This window comes from Lethenteron reissneri, chromosome 22 (genome assembly GCF_015708825.2).
Source record: "Lethenteron reissneri isolate LAM-NWPU_2019-01 chromosome 22, ASM1570882v1, whole genome shotgun sequence".
In the NCBI taxonomy this organism is placed as follows: domain Eukaryota; kingdom Metazoa; phylum Chordata; class Hyperoartia; order Petromyzontiformes; family Petromyzontidae; genus Lethenteron; species Lethenteron reissneri.
The window spans coordinates 12,834,663-12,855,882 of NC_083800.1; the positions used below are offsets into that span (position 1 = coordinate 12,834,663).

The following is a 21,220-nucleotide window of genomic DNA, read 5'->3' on the forward strand; positions in this document are numbered from 1 at the left end:
AGGGAGGGGGGGAGGGAGGGAGGGGAGGGAGGGAGGGAGGGAGGGGAGGGGAGGGAGGGGAGGGAGGGAGGGAGGGAGGGGAGGGAGGGGAGGGAGGGAGGGGAGGGAGGGAGGGGAGGGAGGGAGGGAGGGGAGGGAGGGAGGGAGGGAGGGGGAGGGGAGGGAGGGAGGGAGGGAGGGAGGGAGGGGAGGGAGGGGAGGGAGGGAGGGAGGGAGGGGAGGGGAGGGAGGGAGGGAGGGAGGGAGGGAGGGAGGGGGAGGGAGGAGGGAGGGGAGGGGGAGGGAGGGAGGGGAGGGAGGGAGGGGAGGGAGGGAGGGGGGAGGGAGGGGGGGGGAGGGGGGGGGGAGGAGGGAGGGGGGGGAGGGAGGGAGGGGGGGGGAGGGTGGGAGGGGTGGGAGGGTGGGGAGGGGTGGGAGGGGTGGGGAGGGGTGGGGAGGGATGGGGAGGGATGGGGAGGGATGGGAGGGATGGGAGGGATGGGAGGGATGGGAGGGATGGGAGGGGTGGGGAGGGGTGGGAGGGATGGGGGGGTGGGGAGGGATGGGAGAGATGGGAGGGGAGGGATGGGAGGGATGGGAGGGGAGGGATGGGAGGGATGGGATGGGAGGGAGGGATGGGAGGGGAGGGAGGGGAGGGATGGGAGGGATGGGAGGGGAGGGATGGGAGGGATGGGAGGGATGGGAGGAGGGGGGGAGGGATGGGAGGGGAGGGATGGGAGGGGAGGGGAGGGATGGATGGGAGGGGAGGGATGAGCAAGAAGCCAGCTGCAGAAAGCAGCTTCTGTTTTCAAAGTGGGCGGGGAGAGTGGAGGGATTGGGGAGGGGGGGTCCACACACAAGTCACGTGGCTTGCGGGAGGCTTGAACCGATTCAAATGTCGCGTGGTGGCCGTGAAACACTGGGTAAGCGGATTGCGCTGTAGAGTCTTTATCGGGTTAAATAAAAACCGTCGTGTTCCGTGTGGCCGCCTCATTGCAGTGGGCGGCTGTGTGGTGAGGGCGGACACGTGGCGGTCTGACGCGCCGCGTTCGCGTGACCAACCCGAGCCACAAACTAAAGACAAAGACCACCCCCCCCCCCGTGTAGCTCTGTGAGCCGCCGTCGTATCAGCGAATGCTGAAGAACTCCTCGTTGTTGTTTGCAGATTGATGCACGCAACGCACACACACACACTCCTCGTCTCTGTCGCCTTGAGGGTAGGAGGAGGATGAGGATGTTACCGAGCCAGGGATACACACAACAAGGGGGGGTCAGCTGCGTCAGGGATTAGTTGAAGCGGATTCGTGGTGGGGGGATGGGGGGTGGTTTTGTGTGTTCTTGTTGAGGTGGTGGGTGCGGGTGGGTTGTGGCTTGCGAGCCGATGGTTTTTTTATTTGAGACGAGAGAGATAACTGGAGCGTTGTTAATGATAATTCGTGGCCGTGTGGCTGTGTGCGTGTGAGTCTCTCTGTTGTGTGGCTGTGTGTGCGTGTGAGTCTGTGTGCGTGTGAGTCTCTGTGTGTGTGTGGCTGTGTGTGTGAGTCTGTGTGCGTGTGAGTCTCTGTGTGCGTGTGAGTATCTGTGTGCGTGTGTGTCTGTGTGCGTGTGAGTCTCTGTGTGTGCGTGTGAGTCTCTGTGTGTGTGTGGCTGTGTGTGTGAGTCTGTGTGCGTGTGAGTATCTGTGTGCGTGTGTGTCTGGTGCGTGTGAGTCTTCGTGCTTTCGGAGTCCCTGACCCTCTGCTCACGATCATTAAGGACCTTCATGATGGTGAGCGGGCCCGGGTAAAACTACGTGGCCGGGAGTCGGAGCCTTTCCCTGTACACCTTGGGGTGCGACAGGGATGTCCTCTGGCTCCCATTATTATTTAACATCTATTTTGACCGCGTAGTTCGTGAAGCCTTCAATAGCTGTACCGGGGGAATTTCCGTTTGGTACAGATATAATGGGAGGCTGATCGACGCCCGGGTGCGATCAAGGGATGGCTCCCTATTGGTCAACCACGTTATGTATGCCGATGATTGGTAATAGCTGCTCATTCAGAAGAGGAGTTGGAGGCGCTGCTGCTGAGACTGGAGCGTGCCACTAAGAGGTGGGGCCTTACCATCAGCCCCACCAAAACCAAGCACCTGCCTGGGTATTTTGTACCATCGGACACTCCACCCCCACAACTCCCAATTGGTGATGGGGCAGTTGTGGAGAGAGTGGAGAGTTTCCCATACCTGGGCAGTGTGCTTATGACCGGCTCCAGTCTATCAGCAGAGGTCTCATTCCGAATCAGTCGAGCGGCCATTATCTTTTCATCGGTTGCGTAACGCTGTGTGGAAGCTACCTGGTCTGTAACTCCACACGAAGCTTTGGGTCTTCTCAGTCACGGTCATGCCCTCTCTTCTCTACGCTTGCGAAACGTGGACCCCCTAGTGGAGCATCTTCGCCGGTTGGAAACATTTAGACTGGCCTGCTTACGATCCATCCTGGGTTTAATCAGACTGGATTGTGTGAGGAGCTCACGAAACCTTGAAAAATCTGGAAAAGGTTTCATCGGTGAGCTCCTCCGGCAGGCAAGGCTGCGTTGGCTGGGTCATGTAGCCCACATGCCCAGCCACCGCATGCCCAAACACCTTTTGTTCGGCCAGATTGAGGGGATTAAACGGGCATGGCACGGGCTAGAGAAGAGATGGAGTGATGTGGTATAGGAGGACGTGGAGCTGAGTGGACTTGCCGATGACTGGTACCAGCGATGTCAATATCGGCCTCTGTGGAGGAGGCTGGTGAAGGACGCTACTGGGCAGTTGGAGGCAGTCGCCCTCCAACAACAACGGAGGGCGGAGGAGCGACGCTTACAACAACGAGCGGAGCCCCGGGTGGCTAAAGCACAACAAATTAGTACAGTAGGGGGCACAGGTGGTGCATCGGCCACTCATCTCAGTCATCTCGGTCAGTAGACCCGTGGCACCTGCTGGGTCTGCCCCGTGACCTCCTGCCAGCGGGCGTTCGACACTTCACGTGGCCTCAAGGTGCACATGGCCTGGCACAAGCATCGTGGTGACGTCACCGCCACTTAGTGGCGAATGGCGGTGTTGTTGTTGTGCTGAAGTCTCTGTGTGTGGAGAGTCTCTCTGTGGGTGGCTGTGTGTGTAGTCTGTGTGTGTGAGTCTCTGTGTGCGTGTGAGTCTCTGTGTGCGTGTGAGTCTGTGTGCTTGTGAGTCTCTGTGTGTGTGAAGAGTCTCTCTGTGTGCGTGGCTGGTGTGTGAGTTTGTGTGTGTGAGTCTGTGTGTGTGTGAGTCTCTTGGCGTGTGAGTCTGTGTGTGTGTCTGTCTGTGTGTGTGGTCTGTGTTTGGCAGCAGTAACATAGTGGGGGGTACAGCTGGTGGTGGTGCATCTGCCGGTCATCTCAGTCACCTGCTGGGTCTGTCCCGAGACCTGTCAGCAGCGAGCCTTCGACACTTCACGTGGCAGCCTCAAAGTGCACCTAGCCTGGCACAGGCGCCGTGGTGACGTTACCGTCATTGGCTGCTTTTGGTAATGTTGGTGGTGCTGCTTTTGGGGAGCGGTGTGTAGTGGTCAGCGCTACGCTGCGCTACGAACCCGGCGGCCGGGTTCGATTCAGCTCACGGGCAACACCGGTGACGATTACCTGAACCGGTCCTGGGCCTCCCCTAGGTCGACTCAGCCTCAAATGAGTAAACGTCGCCACTGGGGAGACAAAGGTGGCCGGGCGTGGTGCTGGCCACCTACCCCCTCGTGTGCCGTGCCGGCCTTCATAGGTGCTGCTCGCTAACAGCACTGCCCCAACATTCTGTCAAGGCTATACGGGGGATCTTTGTCTTGTGTATGTGCGCGTGTGTGTCACAGGCGCGTGTGCGTCTCTGTCAGTGTGCGTCAAGAAGAGCCTCTAACTGTGGCCCCAACATTGTTCGCCTGCCGCCTGTGAATGAAGGCGGTGACCGTAATGCGATGATGTCTCTCTCTCTTCTCTTGCAGTCGGCGGCGGCGTCCGATGGAGGTACGAACATCGCCGCAACACGCACGCACACAAAGACAAAGGTGCCCCGTGTCGCATTAACACTGGGGGGCAAGTGCTGTTAGAGAGCAGCACCCATGAAGGATGGCACGGCACACGGGGGGGGGGAGAGAAGCACCACAGTCGGCCGCCTTTGTCTCCCCCAGTGGTGATATTTACTACACACCGAGACCGGTATTAATTCGAAGCTGAGTCGACCTAGGAGAGGCCCAGAACCGGTTAGAATAATTGTCATTAGTGTTGGCCGGGTTCGTAGCGCAATGTGCTCCCCACTGCACGCACGCTCCCCACAATGGATGACACACAGACACACATTAACACGTAACGAGAAGATCGCACGCACAAAATACAGTCCCTACAATATGCAAGACGTGCAAGACACAACCCACGGCGAGACGTAGCAAAGATGTGTCAAGCAAACACGCAAACGCACCTACGCAGAGATGCAACTGAACACACCACACACACCCAACAACAATCACGCATCCTCGCAGTTTGGGGAGCACATCGCTGGCTTACGCTTCTTCCTCCTGTTTATTCCCAAACGTGACGCTTCCCCCATCTGATGTCCATGTGGGGGAGATACCGCCATGGACAGATCTGTGCTTAGCCGTGCTAATGACTGCTTCCATCCATGGGCTCGCTCCACTCACGCACCGATGAGCGTGAGCGCTCCGACGGAATGGATTTGCTGCCAGTTCCACAGGCACTCCTCATCCTTCTTGCTGCAATGCGGAGGCTTGGATAATAGCGCGAGGTGCCATTGTCTCCGAGAGACTCCTTTCCCGCCGCTGTTATCCTGCGCAAAGTCTCGTGCAGCGGGACACATTGACGCTCTCGGGAACGGAGGGAAGGTGACGCGCCAGTGTGGGGCCACGTCCAGCATCGTTCGGTTGTGAGTAAGGGGCCGTCCATAAATGACGTCACGCAGCTAGGGGGGGGGGGGGTCAGACACTTGTGACGAGGTGGGAGGGGGGTGAGAAATGTGACGTCACATCAAAATGTGCAACGTTAAATAAATATAGACAATACGTTCTGCTTAATGAAATAGACTTTTTAATAAATGTTTTCTCCTACAACATCAGAGTGCAGCGCTACATTAAAGACGCACTACAATGACAATAGTTTAAAGCAATTTTAAGCATATTTTATTGGGGGGGGGGGGCAGAGCTTTGTGACGTCATATTTGAGGGGGGGGGGGGTCTGACTTTTTGTGACGAAGGGGGGGGAGGGGGGTCCAAAATCGTCCAAAATCGCGTGACCGTCATTTATGGACGGGCCCTCAGCACATCGGTTCCAGAATCTCACCAAGCATTTTCTCGAGCAGCAGCTTCCGACCACACGTGTTGTGTGTGGGCACGCCGGTCGGTCCCACACTCCCCCACCGCTTGCTTTGTCCATCCCTCTTTTGCCCCGAACTCACCAACAGCATCCCCTGGTTCTTCTTCTCCCAGTTGGGTTTGCAGCGGTCGTCCCGATCGACGTGGTCGCTGTCGCGCATGAATTTCGATGGACCTGGATTAAGTGCTCGTGGATTCATAACTCTGTAGAAGATTCCGTATGTTTGAGCCTATCTGCGTTGTGAGATGTCTTTGAGTCCAGCAATAACTCTGTGGTTCTTGTCTGTTGGACTGCCTCCAGGCCAGGGATGTCTTCCTTTTGTAGTTAAACTAAACTATATTTTAGTTTAACAGGTAGCGATAACTGAGTTATACAGTACAGAAAGCTATTTTCAGAAGTGACCTGGTCACAAATGATAGCTCAACGAAGTGGCTCTAATCACGTGGGAGTTTAGGGCAACCATATACTTAAAACGCGTGTTTCTAAACGCGGAGGGAAAACCCGGAGGACCCTGAAGAAACGTCCACGCGACCACGAGGAGAGAGACACGCAAACTCTAAATATACAACCCACGACCTCCTGTATACCAGGCCGACATAGTAACATCTCGCCACATAATACTCCCAAGTAGGACCGTGCAGTGCGCGTTGTATAGCCTTAGCATTGCATCCATACATTTATAGTAACCGCCACAACCAGTGATTTAAAGGGTATTAAACCCCTCTGTATCAATCCACCCTGCAGTATGAATAGTGGAGAGTATTTGATAATCGTGGATAGATTTCTGAATGCTATGTTGGCTGGCATTTGTAAATGTTTGGTGTGGAGGAGGATAGTCAGCCTAGATTACATTACTTGTACTGTAACTAGTATGGGCAGATGCATCACACTCTCATCACGTCAGTTTTAATTAGCCTGACAAAATACAGTGGGTGAAAAAATGCCGTGGGTCATGGGAAAATCTCCCCAATTAGTGGTGGGACTGGGCTGTTATCGAATTAAGGGTCTCTATTTCCTGGGAAATCTACGGAATGTTTTGTAAAGTCTGGTCCTGAGAACTGGCTTTGATACGAGTCGAGTTGTAGTCTTCACACATTCCTCCTCCTCCAACTCCCCACGATCCTGAGATGGGTGGGTAGTTCTTAAATTACACTTGAGTGTTGAGTAGTTGTATTTAGTTTTTTTTATCTGTAAGAGGATTTAACAATTTTTTATTTTACATTTTTGTTTGCTGTATTTATTATTTTTGCATTTTCTATTTTTTTTTAAAACACGTTGCTTTCAGCTGCAGCAGCGGTCTCTCTAACGCGTCTACATCGCTACGCTGGGACGTGCGGTATTGTATGTCTAGAACCTTGTGTCGCGTTTAGTACTCCAGCTGGTCGTATCGTGTCTAGTAAACTGTGGAGTGGAGTGCTGTCAGTGGGATGAGGCGGTCTTCCTCGTGTGACCACGCCATCTGCGTGTCGGGCAGGGAATGGATTTTTGTGTGTCTTGCTCTCTCGCAAGCGCGCTATCAAACAGGCATAGAACGAGAGTTTTGTTAAGCACGGCGATATGTTCGGACTGTGAGAATCTCCCACACACGACAGCCTCCGTGTTAAACTGACGTGCGCCAAGTCTGTCCGTTCACTTCATCCGTCTGGCAGAAAGGGGATGAATCGTAGGCGGGAGTTTGACTTCTCTAATGGGGGAGGGGGGCGCGGAGGCAGAGGTTCGCTTTGTCCCCCACATTAGGAATCCCCGGTGCATCTCAGGGGCCGTCCATAAATGACGTCACCTAGGGGGGGGGCGGGGTCAGACATTTGTGACGATGTGTGACGAGGGGGGATTGGGGGTTTGAGAAATGTGACGTCACATCAAAATGCGCAACTTTAAATACATATAGACAACACGTTCTACTATGAGATCTCTTTTACCAGTGGCAAAATATAGTAGTAGGTTTTTACCCTTTTAAACTGGTACAAAACTGACTAAAAGGGTAAAAACCTACTACTATATTTTGCCACTGGTAAAAGAGAATCTCATAGTGTAAATGCTTACCCCGAGCTCTCAATACTCTGATATTGCACTGTGTTTGAGTTGTACGCCTTCTGGTGTCATCTGGTCCAACACCAATGGGGACTAGGCTCTAAAGAAAGCTGTCTCGGGTGTGGACCAATCAACTTCAAGGACAGTGCATATCATTATCAGAGTTGCTTATTTTTGTTTGCATTTTGACAACACGTTCTACTTAATTAAATCGACTTTTTAATAAATGTTTTCTCCTACAACATCAGAGTGCAGCGCCACATTAAATACGCACTACAATGACAGTAGTTTAAAGCGATTTGAAGCATGTTTTATTTGGGGGGGCAGTGCTTTGTGACGTCATATTTCAGGGGGGTGTCTGACTTTTTGTGACGCCGTGTGACGACCCCTAAGTAGTTATTTTTAACCTTCGTTATAAACAACTGAAAGTAAATTAATCAAGGTGCCCCCCCCCCCGTGCCCCCCCCGTGCCCCCCCCCCCTGCAAACTTTGCCCATGGGAGAAGCCCTCGCACAGAAACGGTTGAAAACAAAGTGGACAGTTGAGTGAACAATTACGTGTTGGAACGTGTATTGTTGATGCTTTAAATGGGTGGGTGTGAAAGTGTAATTCTGTGGGGGGAAAGCCATGTTGTTTGTTAAAGTGTTTTATACTTTCCTTCATTTTTAATATTTACGGCGTTTTACTTTTGCCCGGTCAATGATTTTGTCGACAGTGCCTCGTCATTCCGCCTGGCTTCGAGCGAGCTCTCTTTGGTGCTGGGCATCGTTGAGACTTGGTGGGTGTAGGTCTCGTGTGATTGAATGACATTCAATAAGAGGGAAGTAAAGCCTGTGAGTCACTCTCTTCCGGTGACTGTCCCCTACCTACTGGCATCGTGAAAGGGATTAGGAAGCCTTTAGCAGAGGAGTTACTCTATTTTTGTGCCAATATCAAAGTATGAAAAATAAAAATAGTTTTTTTTTTTACCATTTCTGGCAATAATACAGGAGGTATTAAGATGTTCAAACACCAAATAGAAACTTTTTGCAAGGAATCAAGGCTGCATTAACCACACGCGTACTTGTGGCAAAAACATGCAAACGAACATGCTATGATAATTTTCTATGGGCATCGTCTTTGAAACTGATTGGCCTACACTAGAGACGGCCTTCTTCATGGCCCAGCCTCACTACCAGTGTCAGAGCAGAGAACGCCAAAAGGCGGACAGCACAAATACAATGCCACTATCAGAGCATAGATAGCTTGGGTTGAGCAGTTATATGAACAGTCTATCTATATATTTCATGGACATTTCCTAGTACTTATAGAACACAGCTGTTTGTGAGTGGGTCAATTCAAACCATGTTCCGAGAGGTAAAACATAAAAAAAACTTCTTCTGACTTTTGAAGTGGCGGAGTTCACAATTTGATTGTGGCACATGACCTCAACTGGGCGACGTTAAGAGTCATGAAAGAGGTAAGAAAAAAAGTGGTTGCCTGATGGATATACTTAGCCTCTTCCGTGCCCTTTGGGTAGAAAATCACGTAGACTTTTATATATATATATAAAGTCAAACCTTCATTTTTACTTCAGTGTTTTTAACTTTGTATTCAGGGGGTTTAAGATGTGTCCGAATCCAAAAAACATTCATTTCTAAAACTGTCACTTTTTGCGATGCAATACAGGACGACATGAACGAGAAAAAAATCACACATTTTAAAAACATACTCGCACTGCCGAGACCCTGGGTTCGAATCCACATTCGACGAGGTTCTCCAGCGCACCGAGTTGATGGTTTCAGTCCAGTCACCGATGACCGCATGAAAGCACTCCCATCACAGTAACTGTGGTTTTTACTCTTAATTGGTCTAAATTACAGCTTTGGTAATTAAAAACGACACTATTGCTTTTAACTGCCACGCGACGTTCAGTGTTCTCATTCAAGCGGAATTCCAGTATTTAAAATTATGTAAAAATAATAAGAGGTTTTACCTATTGATTTACGGCATCAAGTCTGCATTAACCACACATACGTGTGGAAAAATATGCAAACAAATAAGCTCTGATAATGTCATGCATTATCTTTGCAACTAATTGGCCTACCCCAGAGACAGCCTTCTTTCTTTATAGCTGCTCAACTCGAGCGAGTCATACTCTGATATTGCATTGCCTTTGTGCTGTCCGCCTTTTGGCGTTCTCTGGTCTAACACTGATGGTGAGACTGGGCCCTAAAGAAGGATGTCTCTGGTGTAAGCCAATCAGCTTCATCAAAGACAATGCCCATATATTATTGGAAGCATGTTTTCGTGCCATGTTTTGCCACAAGTACGTGTGGTTAGTGCAGACTTGATGCCTTGCAATATCCACTTGGTGTTTGAACATCTTGACACCTCCTGTTTTATTGCCAGAAAGAGTGCGCCCTCTCCTGTGTAAAGGACAAACAAGCCCCACTTGAAGGATCTTTCAGAAGTCCCGTGCAAAATCACTTCCCCCATCTCTTCACTAACGCAGAGTGCGCTGCGCTGTGAGATTTACGAATGGATCTTTAGTTCACAACACGACACCGGCCGGGATGAAATTGGGATGAAGACAAACCCTTCCCCCACCCTCCCAATCTAGATGACATTGTAATGTCGCAAATGCATTGTGCCACGTGCGTTATTGAGGGGAATGTGCCTTATTTTACCTCACAAAAGTAAGGCAAATGGAAATAGAGCATGCGCTAAACGGGTTTTCTTGAATTTTAGGGTTTGTTAAGTGTCTCCTAAGTGGGGTTTTTTTCTCTCATGGCCAAAAGTGCCGCGTGCCCCACCCAACTCTGCGTGAGTTGGGTGGGTGCGTCCGCTGCACAAAATGTGTTTTTTTAGGTAATTATGTACGTCCACTGAACTTCTCTCGCACCGTACATAGCCAACCGCGCTAATCGGAGGTGCGGGGGAAGGATAACAAATTGAACACAAAAAGCAGTTTTAAAGAAACGAGTTTGTCAATCTTGGTGATAATTTAAAAGTGCACAGCTCCTCCGGGTTCCTAATGCCGGAAGGAAGAGCGTTCCAGACGGCCGCAGAAGCACATCGGAAAGCGCGCGATGCGGTGACCGCCTCTGTTCGATGGCGAGCCGTGAGGATGACTGGAGTCCGCGTGATGATGGTTTATGTTCCTTGACGAAGCTGGATCGGTGCCCCGTGTACTCAAACCACTGACACTCGCGCCCCAATGTCACCATTTTTAACTTAGACACCAAGGCAGCTGCAGCCGTGTAATGATGACGAGCACACTGGACAAGTAATCCTGAGGTTGCTGGTTCAGTGCCATTTCCCGCTTTTGGCCCGAGTTGGCGGAGCTGCAGAGGCAGCTCGTCTCGTTTGACGTTATCCCCGCCCCGTCATTTCGGTTCCCAAACTTCTCTGAGAATTCCGTCCCTTCGACTTGGCAAATCATCAGAGTCATGAGGCAGCAGCGGCGGCAGCAGCGGCACTGGCAAACAGCAGCAACGACATTGGAAGTGATGCAAATTTTATCAATCGAAACGGCAAGTTATTCAGACGCTGTACATATAAATTGGATTGCCATTGCTACGGTAAAGGTGCAGCCCTGCAATTCCTACCGGACATTTGTGACAAAGAGCTCATAGGTCATCGGATTGCTCCTCCGGTCCAAACAAAGATTCTGATTCTGGTAAATGAGTACGCCTGAGTTAGTGGAGCAGCAGGGTCGCGTGATGTCGAGCAAAGTGTGGGTCACATCACCCCTTCCAGCTTGCCTGGTGGAAGAATAGACCAAATACAGTCTGTTCTCCGATAACGCGGTAGTTGCGTTTCTGAAGAACACCGCGCTATGGAACAATCGCGTTATAATAAATAATATATGACATAGGGTAAAGCACAGTCTGCGGTAACGCGTAAGATGCGTACGCAGGCCGAACAAAGACTGAGGAGTGTGGGTAGCATCTAGAAGCATCCAGCAGCATCCCACTGCCTCGTGCGATGATGATGATGCTGTTACGCAGAGGCAGCCGTACGACCGCTTCTTCTTACTCGCGCGACGAGTGGAGACCCTTCCAGCAGCAGGAGGCATGAGCATGCAATTGCAGGGCTGCACGTGTACACGTTTCTCTACTCCGTATATTATTTACCCTTTGGGCTGCCACCATGCAGTTTGTACTTGGCGCGTGCCAATTAGCATGATCGCTTCAGTAGAATACTAAGATTCCACTGGAATCGTTTACCGATCATTGGCTTTCAGAATGGGTAATCGGTTGTGAAAACAGTTGCTGTATTACCGGTTACCGTTTTAACAGCCCTATGCTGTGGTGATTACGATATTGTCACGAAGGTAATCGTGCTAAGGAGAGTGATGATGCTGTGACTGTAAATGCGGTTATTATTTATTTATATTCAAAGCAAGGATGCGGTCGTTGGAGACTTTGAGTGACTCATTGATGTTTTTTGTTTACATGCTAATCTTTTTTATTGTATTGTTTATTAATAAAGAAAAGTATCGTGAAACATTGAAATCACAAGAGGTAGCAGAGACGGATTATAACACAGGAGGGGTTACTCAACAATGTCACCTGTTAAACTTGTTAAGTTACAAATTGTACGTGTCACGAATACAGTGCATGCACAATATTACAGTGAATTCCTCTGTTGTGAGGTAAGATGCCTCTGGTGGTGTCACGTCTAGCGTCCCTGATTTTAATTCGCGAAATCTCCGTTCAGTTTATTTTTTATTTTTCGGGGGAAAACAATATTCGGCTAAAAGGTGTAGGATTAAAAGTGTAAAGGGATGATGTGTGAGAGGCGTTGGTGGTGACGAGGGCAAGATGGGGAGAGGGGTCAGCCATCCCTAAACTATTTTCTGCTTTGCAGGGAAGGCCCACTGCGCCATGTAGCTCGCTATCAGAAGCGACCTGGCCACAAATGTTAGCCCAACGAAGCAGCTTATCGCGTGGAAATGTATAGCAGCCAAATACTCTAAACGCGTGACGTTTATTCTAAATGTGGAGGGAAAAAAACGGAGGACTTGGAGACGGCGAGAGAGAGACACACAACTCCAAATATACAGCAAGGCTCAGGATCTCCTGTACACCAGGCGAGGTAGTTAACATCTCATTTGATGCCACGTGCGCATGACCACTGCGAGGGTTGTGGTTCAAAAACATTGGCAAATCTTCTTTCGTATGGATTAATAGCAGCCGATTAAAGATGTAATTTTAGATGTTGTTATCCACTCGATTGTCTGTTCAGACGCAGAGTGGATCTCGTCCGTTCCACCTTGAAAGGAGTGAAGATGGCAGCAGCGGCGGATTGTTTATGGTGCGGTCGATGGTTTGGGATTCCTGGCCGCACTTGCAGGCCACCAAATCTTTGATGCGCAATTTGTGCATCAGGTGGCTAAATGGCCCGGCCCAGATTCGTTTGTTGGGCGACCATTGGAGGCATGGAAGTTTGAAACCGGGAGGTTCGACTGTAGGCTCCTGTACGAGATGTTGATTTTTGACATTGGCCGCAGCCCAGAGTTGCTTCCATCGCATCGGCAAATTTCTAGACGTTCACTCTTCGCATTGGATAGCTTAACACGACCCAAGTGTGCGTGTGTTTAATAAAAACACACGCACACTTAAAAAAAAAATTGTCATTGCTGCCCTCCCGAGTGCAGAGGGGGGAATGGAAGGGAGGGGCGGAGGGGGTGGGGTGGGAGGAGGTGGGGGAGGGGCTGAGGCTATCGCCCGGCGCAGCTCCTTGATCTGTTGAGACCGAAACACCGAAGTCGTTCCGTGCCAACCTTGAAATGGTCGAAGCTCGGCTCAGGTCTCCGGCCCTTCCAGTGGCCGTGGAACCCAGCGTGAGATTTGCCTGTCAAGGGGGGGACATTTGTGTGGGGTCGTGACCTTGCACGCGAGTGAGACCGCAAGATAAGAATGGGTAAGTCGCTAATGGGCCAGTTTTATTTTTGGAAAAGGGGGTTGGATGAGAATCAATACATCGTTTTTAAATTGTGCAGAATGCAATGGCTCGAACATCCATAATGTACAGTAGGTTATTGTTACATTTTGTCAGAGCTTTGATCATATCTGGCAGTCTCTTAAGCGAGGGTTTGTATAATTACCCTCCGTCCAAATTGTGGATCTACCTATTATAAAGAAAAAGCAGAAGTTGTTAGACGCCTTAGCAATTTGTTGCAGTTGTTTTGGTTTTGTTTTATATTATACTAGCTTTACTACCCGTCTTCACCCGGGACTTGGATTTGCCACGCCCGCCGCCTTTGTCTCCCCAGTGGCGATGTTCACACAGCAGAGCAGTTACTCGTTTGATGCTGAGTCGACCTAGAGGAGGCCCAGGACCGGTAAAAATAATCGTCACCGGTGGTGGCCGTGAGAGGAAATCGAACTCGGGTCGCCGGGTTCGTAGCGCAGCGGGCTAACCACTACACTACAATGCGTTACGCTTCCACATGCGCGGGTCACATGACAGATTTGACGTCACCGCTCACTTGCCGTGCAAAAAAATCTCTGCATTATTGAGCTTCCCCCCCCCCCCCCCCCCCCCCCCCCAAAAAAAAGTGTATTTTCATAATATTTGCACGGTGTACAGTCTGGAAAGTACCCACATGGCAAATTTCAAGTTTGTTGCAAACTTGAAATGATATATATGGAGATGAATTTAATATCGTTGCTGGGTTGAATTGGATTTTTTTTTATTCTGGTGATCTGTTAAAAATATGACCATCAAGTGCTGGTAAATACGACAGCTCCTGACTCCAATGCGACAATTCCTGACTCAATCCACACCCCGCCGTCAACCTTTTCCCAGCCGGGCTTTGCGTAAAACGCTCACGCGCACGTTTATCTGCTTAATGACATCTGGAATGCATCGCTCCTTGGGTTGTATTGGAAACTGAGCTGTGTACACAACTGTGGTCCCCACCCCCTTTCTTCTGCTCCTCTCAAAGGGGGGAAGTCTGCACCAACTTAAACCCATTCCGCCTGATGGGTACATTTCAGACCGATGCCGCCTTATGATCTCCTTCCGGTAGTCGTCTGGTCTGGCTTGTGAAGTAAAAAAAATGCTGCCGTGCCTCTCAACTTATTGTCATCCCATAGAGATGGCTCTGGCAGTAATCCCCCCCCCCCCTCTCATAATCTGGGGCAGCTGAGTTTCACCAGTCAAGATAGCGCAGCGTAGCTTCAAGTGGGCACCGTTTCACCGTAAATGCAACGTTATTATTTTTAAACGCCAGCGCTTCATCCAGGCACATTTTTCCCACGTCTGTTTATTGATTGACAGTTTTCTGTTTTTATTTAATCAGGAAGCCTATAAAAGTACCACATTTTGTTATTTATTGAAGGGGCATTCTGGCCAAATCCAGAATGCGTTCAACAACAACAACAACACAAATTAGCGGCCGCACACGCACACGTAATAACATTCTTCAGTAGTACTGCCCTAAAAGGAAACAAATATAACAGGTGACGTTTTGAGCAATGGCCCCTTTTCAGGAGGGTCTTGCCAAGCTTTCGTAGTCGCGGGCAATGATGCTGTGTTTCACCTCAATTGAGTAATTGGATGGTAATTGTTGGCCAATACCAGTTAGATTGTATCGTTATTTTTTAGCTATGAGAGGCAACAGGGAAACCCAGAGGAAACTCGTGCATAACCAGAGGGAGAACATACAAACTCCACGAAGATAGGCGCCCGAGTCGGGAATGGAACAGAGGCCCTTCCTGCTGTGAGGTGCATATCACTGTGCCACCCTGCCACCTAATCTGTCATCAATAACAGGTTTGTTTTATTTACACACAGCGTGGTGCAGCGTAAGTGAACATTCCCAGCAGACGCTCAACTTCTGGCCATGTGCGTTGGGGTCTCCACCTGGGTGGTGGAAGTCCTGCATAAAAGGGGCAACCGCATGTGTGGGAAAACTCGGCCCTGTCCACATCTCTGCATGCAGAGCACCGTAAGATAAGCCGGCTTGTGTACAGATGGGCATGCACAGCCCAGAATGAGTTAATGCATACTTCTCTGTTGGCTGAATCTGACGATCTTGTCACGTATGACTCATTGACTTCAGAGAGCTCTGGTTGAGTGCCTCAGCATTGACATGTAAAAGACAGCCATTGTGTTTGTGGCTTCCCAATATTGATGCAGCCAATTAGAGCACAATTTACGAGTGTGTGCGGGAAATATTGGAGCCCAGTTCAGAATCTTAAGCGGTTGAAACACCGTGTCACGTGTATCTCCACAAGCAGTGGCTCTACGACACATTGGACCACTACTGAGTGGTGACATAGCTAACATGGCGGCATGGAGCGTCGTATCGACTAAGCTCGATTATTGTAAGTCAATACCCGACGAGATGTGGAAAAACATTACCAAGCCGCAGATTGTACTTGGCACGTGACGGGTGCTGCAAAATCCGACCATGTCCGTCCAGTGCTTGCCCCAAGTTGCATTGGATTCCGGTTGCCGAACGAAGCCATTATGAGGTCGCACTCATTACACATGAGGTTCTTGTCATTAATGAACCACGATACCTCGCTGATCTCGTAAAGGCATCAACCATCACGCGAACTCCGGTCATCCTCGCAGCAGCTTTTGGCTAACCATCGAACAAAGACGGTTACTGCATTGCGTGCTTTCAGATCTGCTTCTGTGGCCATCTTGAACACTCTTCCTTCCAATATTAGAAAGCCACTGGAGTTGTACATTTGTGTTTAGTTTGTTGCCCTTCCTCTGCACCTCCGATCAGCACGGTTGGCTACGTACGTTGTGAAAAAAGTTCAACGTACGTACTTACAAATAGCTGCGTACAAAATCATCATTCACCTTCACTTCGTGCAGGGGTCAGCAACCTTTCAAAGAAGAAGAGCGATTTATATTTATTCTTTGACCAAAATATTTCGAGAGCCGTATCGCACACAAAGCTACACAAACATAGCAGCAAGTATGCAGCAGATGACAAACAGATTTTGACGTAAACAAAATAGTCGATTGAATAAATTGCATATGAGGGTGTAAAGAAGAGAATAAAGTAAATTCAGATTTTTTATTTTTAAAACAGCTGCCCACAAGAGGGCAGCTAAGAGCCGCACGCGGCTTCAGGGCCGCAGATCGCCGACCTTGACTGAGTGGGATATCTCCTCTTATCCACTGCTGTTGATGCTGCTCCCAATATCTGGAATTTCTGCCCCACCCTCGACTTCCACCACTGCTGACTCCCTCCACGTGGCCAAGTCCATGCTCAGCAACACGTTCCTCTTCCTTGAGCGTCTCTTTCTCTCTCCCGGTGAAGTGTGTTCGTCGGCTCCCGACCTTGCTGTCGTCTGCAGGCCCCCGATTTGTCGTGTTGCCTTCACCTCTCGCTCGCAGCCTTTTCACGAAAGAAATTCCGAAGCAAAGTAGAATATGCATTCGAGAAATCGCCGTACACGCACGCCACTCTTGCGAGACGTTGTTTCGCAATGCGGCCCAGCGTGTCGAGGTGGTGTAGCCACATTTTCGACGCTTTCTGAACCCACATTGCGGCGTAGTGTTGTGGTCAGACTCTTGCTGCTTGTGCTCCACTGTCAGTTGATAGTCAGTGAACTTTCCGATGCATACGCCTCATATCGCGAAGCCTCATGCCAACAATATTCAAAGATGTGAATGACGAGAAATATCCATCTAAGTTGAAAAATAGTGCAGGTTGGAAAGCCATAACTTTGTCTCACCGCTGCCTGTCAGCCACTCACATTTGCTCATTTATATTGATGGTGACCTAAGACAAATGGACCACAATGCAGTTATTTTAGGGACTGCTCTTGGTTGTTGCATAATGCACAAAGGCTGAGTGCTTTTGTACACCTTCCTCAGTGTTGTTTGAGACTTGCCATGATGCCTTCAAGGCTTCAGTCTCGTGGAATTAAAGTGGGAAGCGAAAGTGCACAGGATTAGACTGAACTAAATTATTAAACTATTTTTATTGTACCAGGTAAGGCCCACTGGGCTACAAAGCTATTTTTCAGAAGCAACCCAGCCATAAATGATAGCTCAACGAAGTGGCTTATTGCATGGACATTTTTAGCAGCCAAATACTAAAAAATGCATGTTGATTCTAAACATAGAGGGGAAAACCGGAGGACCCAGAAAAAAATCCACGTGACCACGGGGAGGGAGAGAGAGACATGCAAACGCCAAATATACAGGCGTGAGGGTTGAGATTGAACCCACGACCTCCTGTTTACCAGGCGAGGCAGTTAACATCTCGCTACCGTGGCGCCCAGGAGTCCAATGTCGGTCATTCGCGTCCATGCGTCTGGTGGACACTGCTGCAGTGCATTTTTGTTGTTGTTCATTCAAGTCCGTGTACAGTCGCATTCACGCTCCATGTGCCGCAAGCTTCTTTAGTTCCCGAAGAAGCTTCCGTTCTTTGAGCACGCGGAGCGAAACGATGTACTCAGTGCCGAACAACAACACGCGGTACAACCCACAAACACATCGGGAGAGCTGCCCAGCTCTAGAAGGGCCCCTTCAGATGGTATTTGGCCTACTCTTTCCATGCTGGCCAGACGCATTGGAGAAGGTGGGCGTACACACTCTTAACCCCACGACACGTGACCTGCCGATGAACTGCGTTTTAACACGCTTGTTTATGTATGGTTCAAGTTCAAGTTCATTTATTAGGTATAGCCCTATGATCCATTCGGCTCTTGAATCGGGTGCAACCGCAACAAACAAAAAACAAAAACATGAACAAGAAAACATCTTAAAATGGTGCAAGAGTTATCGACACGGCGCGTAGTTTCTTGTCGCTTACTCAAGCTGTCCACGTGCTACGATTCGTTCCCACGCTTTCATGTCATTTCAAATGCAGGCATCCCTCGATAAACGTTCCTGAAATTTGTCCGTAAAGCTAAATTCCGTAAGTCTAACCATATTTTCCCATTTGAGTGCCATCATCTAATTGGAGATGCATTCCTGCAGAACATATTTCATCCTCAAGACGCCATAACGCAGCAGACCTCTTTAGAGCAAATATTGCATGGAAAATCATACATTTTACTTTACTCAAAATAAGTAACGTAAAACCAGTACAGTGTGAAAGGCGCGCCACGCAAACTATCCTGAGCAGCATAAAATGTACAATTTAGAGGCTCAAAATTAAGTCAATTCGAGACCGGAGGGTTTTTGGGGGTTAGATCTCTTTAATATAAATGTGTTGTTAAACATGCCACCACCCAACACAGTCAATTAGTAAGGTTTGTCACTTAAACAAAACATGCCAATTCGTTACTAGTTTAGCACCCTGATGTGTTGGGAGAGTAAACCCACAACATTTATTATTGGAGTACGACATTTTACCAGTAATTACAGCCAGCCTCCTCAGGCGACAGCCAGACTTGTGGAGAAATCCTCCTATCAGTTTAACACGTAGGCTTTCGCGACCAATGTTATTCATAATCAACGATTTTTGGGTTTAGATCGCGTTTATTTATAAATGTGTCGTAACCCTCCACCACCCGACACGGCCAATCAGTAAAAAATGTGTCACGTTGACAAAGACAAATAGTTCACTGCTTTAGCCCACCGGTGTGTTGAAGCAACAACATTCACAATTTGAGTACGACGTTTCGCTGGTAATTACAACCAGCATCATCGGGCAATTCGCCAGAATGGTGAGGCTCTCCTGTGTCTCCCGTTCTTATATAGAGCAGCAGCAGGATGACGTCATCATTAACTCATTAACTCATCAGGTGCAAAGATTCAAGGGGGGGAGTGATTGTAATTATATACTAGATTAGTAATCAGGCTATTGTTACGATGCGAGTTGTAGATTAGTAATCATTTGGAATGTGTTTTTATTGTGATTATGCTACATTAGTAATCAGTTAGTGGTTGTTTCCCTTATAAGTAATTGTAATGTATCTTATTTAATAATACGCTTCCAGGCCGCACTAAGCCTGTAGCTGTCTGAGCGATTGAAGTTATTTCTGTTTCTCTCAATTTCAATCGATTCTCTAATTAGTCTTTGCCAGTAGTAACTAGTTTTACACAACACTTCCACGTTGTCAAAATCAATTGAGTGTCCCTGTTGGCATGCATGTTCTGCTACTGCCGACAGTTGTGTTTGTGATAGTTTAATATTTCTCTGGTGTTCTTTTAGTCTTACACTAACGTTACGCCCTGTCTGTCCAATATAGCATCTGCCACATACACAATTAATCCGATATACACCTTCTGTTGATAATTTAGGTAATTCGTCTTTAGTGCATGTTACTAGTTGTTGAATTTTGTGTACTGTACCAAATCTTACTGTAATGTTTTGCTTTTGCAAAACACGGGCTAATTTATCAGTTACTCCTGAGATAAATGGTATTTTTATTGTTTTAATAATCTGATCGCTTTCAGCAGTGTTGCTTTGCGATCGTGATTTGGCTTTTAGTGCTCTGTTAATTTGAGCATTATTGTAGCCATTCTGTCTTAGTGCTTCTTTAACATGTTTAATCTCTCTCACTAGACTTTCACCATCTGACACTGTTTTAGCCCGATGTATGAGCGTCTTGATAAGAGAGGATTTCTGAGCTGGGTGATGATGCGAATCTGCATTCAGATAGGCATCAGTGTGCGTTGGCTTTCTGTAAACGCTGTGTGTTATTTTACCGTTTGGGCCATGCCCAAGTAAAATATCCAGGAACGGGAGTGTGTTATTCACCTCCATTTCCATGGTGAACTGAATGGCCGGGTTTTGTGCATTGAGATGATTTAGAAAATCGTTAAGTGTATCTTTACCATGTGGCCAGACAACCAAAGTGTCATCCACATATCTAAACCAAAAGGATGGTTTTAATGTGCTCGAGGCAAGTGCTCTGGTTTCAAAGTTTTCCATGTACAAATTTGCTATAGCAGGAGATAAAGGAGAGCCCATTGCTGCTCCCTCCCTTTGTTTAAAGAATTCGCCTCTCCATAAGAAGTAAGTGTTATTTAAACAATGGTCTGCGAGTTTCGGAATATCTTTTGGTAAACCTGTATTCTTTACCAGTGTATCAAGTAATTTAAGCGACTCGCTCACTGGAACCTTAGTGAATAGCGAAATCACATCAAAACTCACCAAAATATCATTAGGGTTAAGTTTAATATCTTTGATCATATTCACAAGATGTTCTGAATTTCTTATGAATGATGATGTCCTACCGATGTAAGGCTGAATTTGTTTAGTTACATATTTTGCTAATTTATAGGTGGCAGAGCCAATTGTACTGACTATAGGTCGTAAAGGGATGCCGACTTTATGGATCTTTGGAAGCCCATACAGTCTAGGTGGTTTTGAAGCCCTTGGCTTCATTAGGAATTGCTCATTTTTTGGGATTAATGAATTTGCAATGATTGCAGTAGTCTTACGTTCCAAAGTATTAGTTGGATCTCGTTTAATTTTAATGTAGGTACTCTCCTCTAATAAATCTTTAATTTTATTATCATAATCGGCTCGTGACATCACTACTGTAGTGCGGCCCTTGTCAGCTGCTAGGATTTGAATATCTTTGTTTAGACGAAGCTCTCTTAAGGCTTTTGCTATCTTCATTGGCGTTCCTCAAAAGGTGCAGAGATTCGAAGGTAATACCAAACGCAGTTAAAATAACACATCACATAAAGTCTTCTAAGGCTAACAAAATACTACACAAAGCTAGCGAATTATTATTAATAGAGAGAATACAACACAACAGGAGTGAATTATCCAACATTTCTGAATCGCTAAAGCATTTACATTTAAATATAAGCAATAGTGTGTCCATGCATGATTGGAATATAATCGATACTATAACACAACAATCGGCTGATAATGTGTTTAATCTAACAAATGCTAACCAAATTAACAAATTTTCTAG

At 48.1% G+C, this 21,220-nt stretch overlaps 1 protein-coding gene across 2 annotated transcripts in view; it reads left to right on the top strand.

The window, feature by feature from the left end:
* The first annotated feature begins 3,887 nt into the window (after positions 1-3,887).
* The window catches only part of LOC133345649 (regulator of G-protein signaling 12-like), a 51,218-nt gene continuing 33,885 nt past the window's right edge, over positions 3,888-21,220 (top strand). For both annotated transcript variants that reach the window (XM_061556603.1, XM_061556604.1), the window contains exon 1: positions 3,888-3,983. In XM_061556603.1, coding sequence (XP_061412587.1) covers positions 3,935-3,983 — 49 coding nt within the window. In that variant the 5' untranslated portion in view covers positions 3,888-3,934. The remainder of the gene's footprint in view (positions 3,984-21,220) is intronic.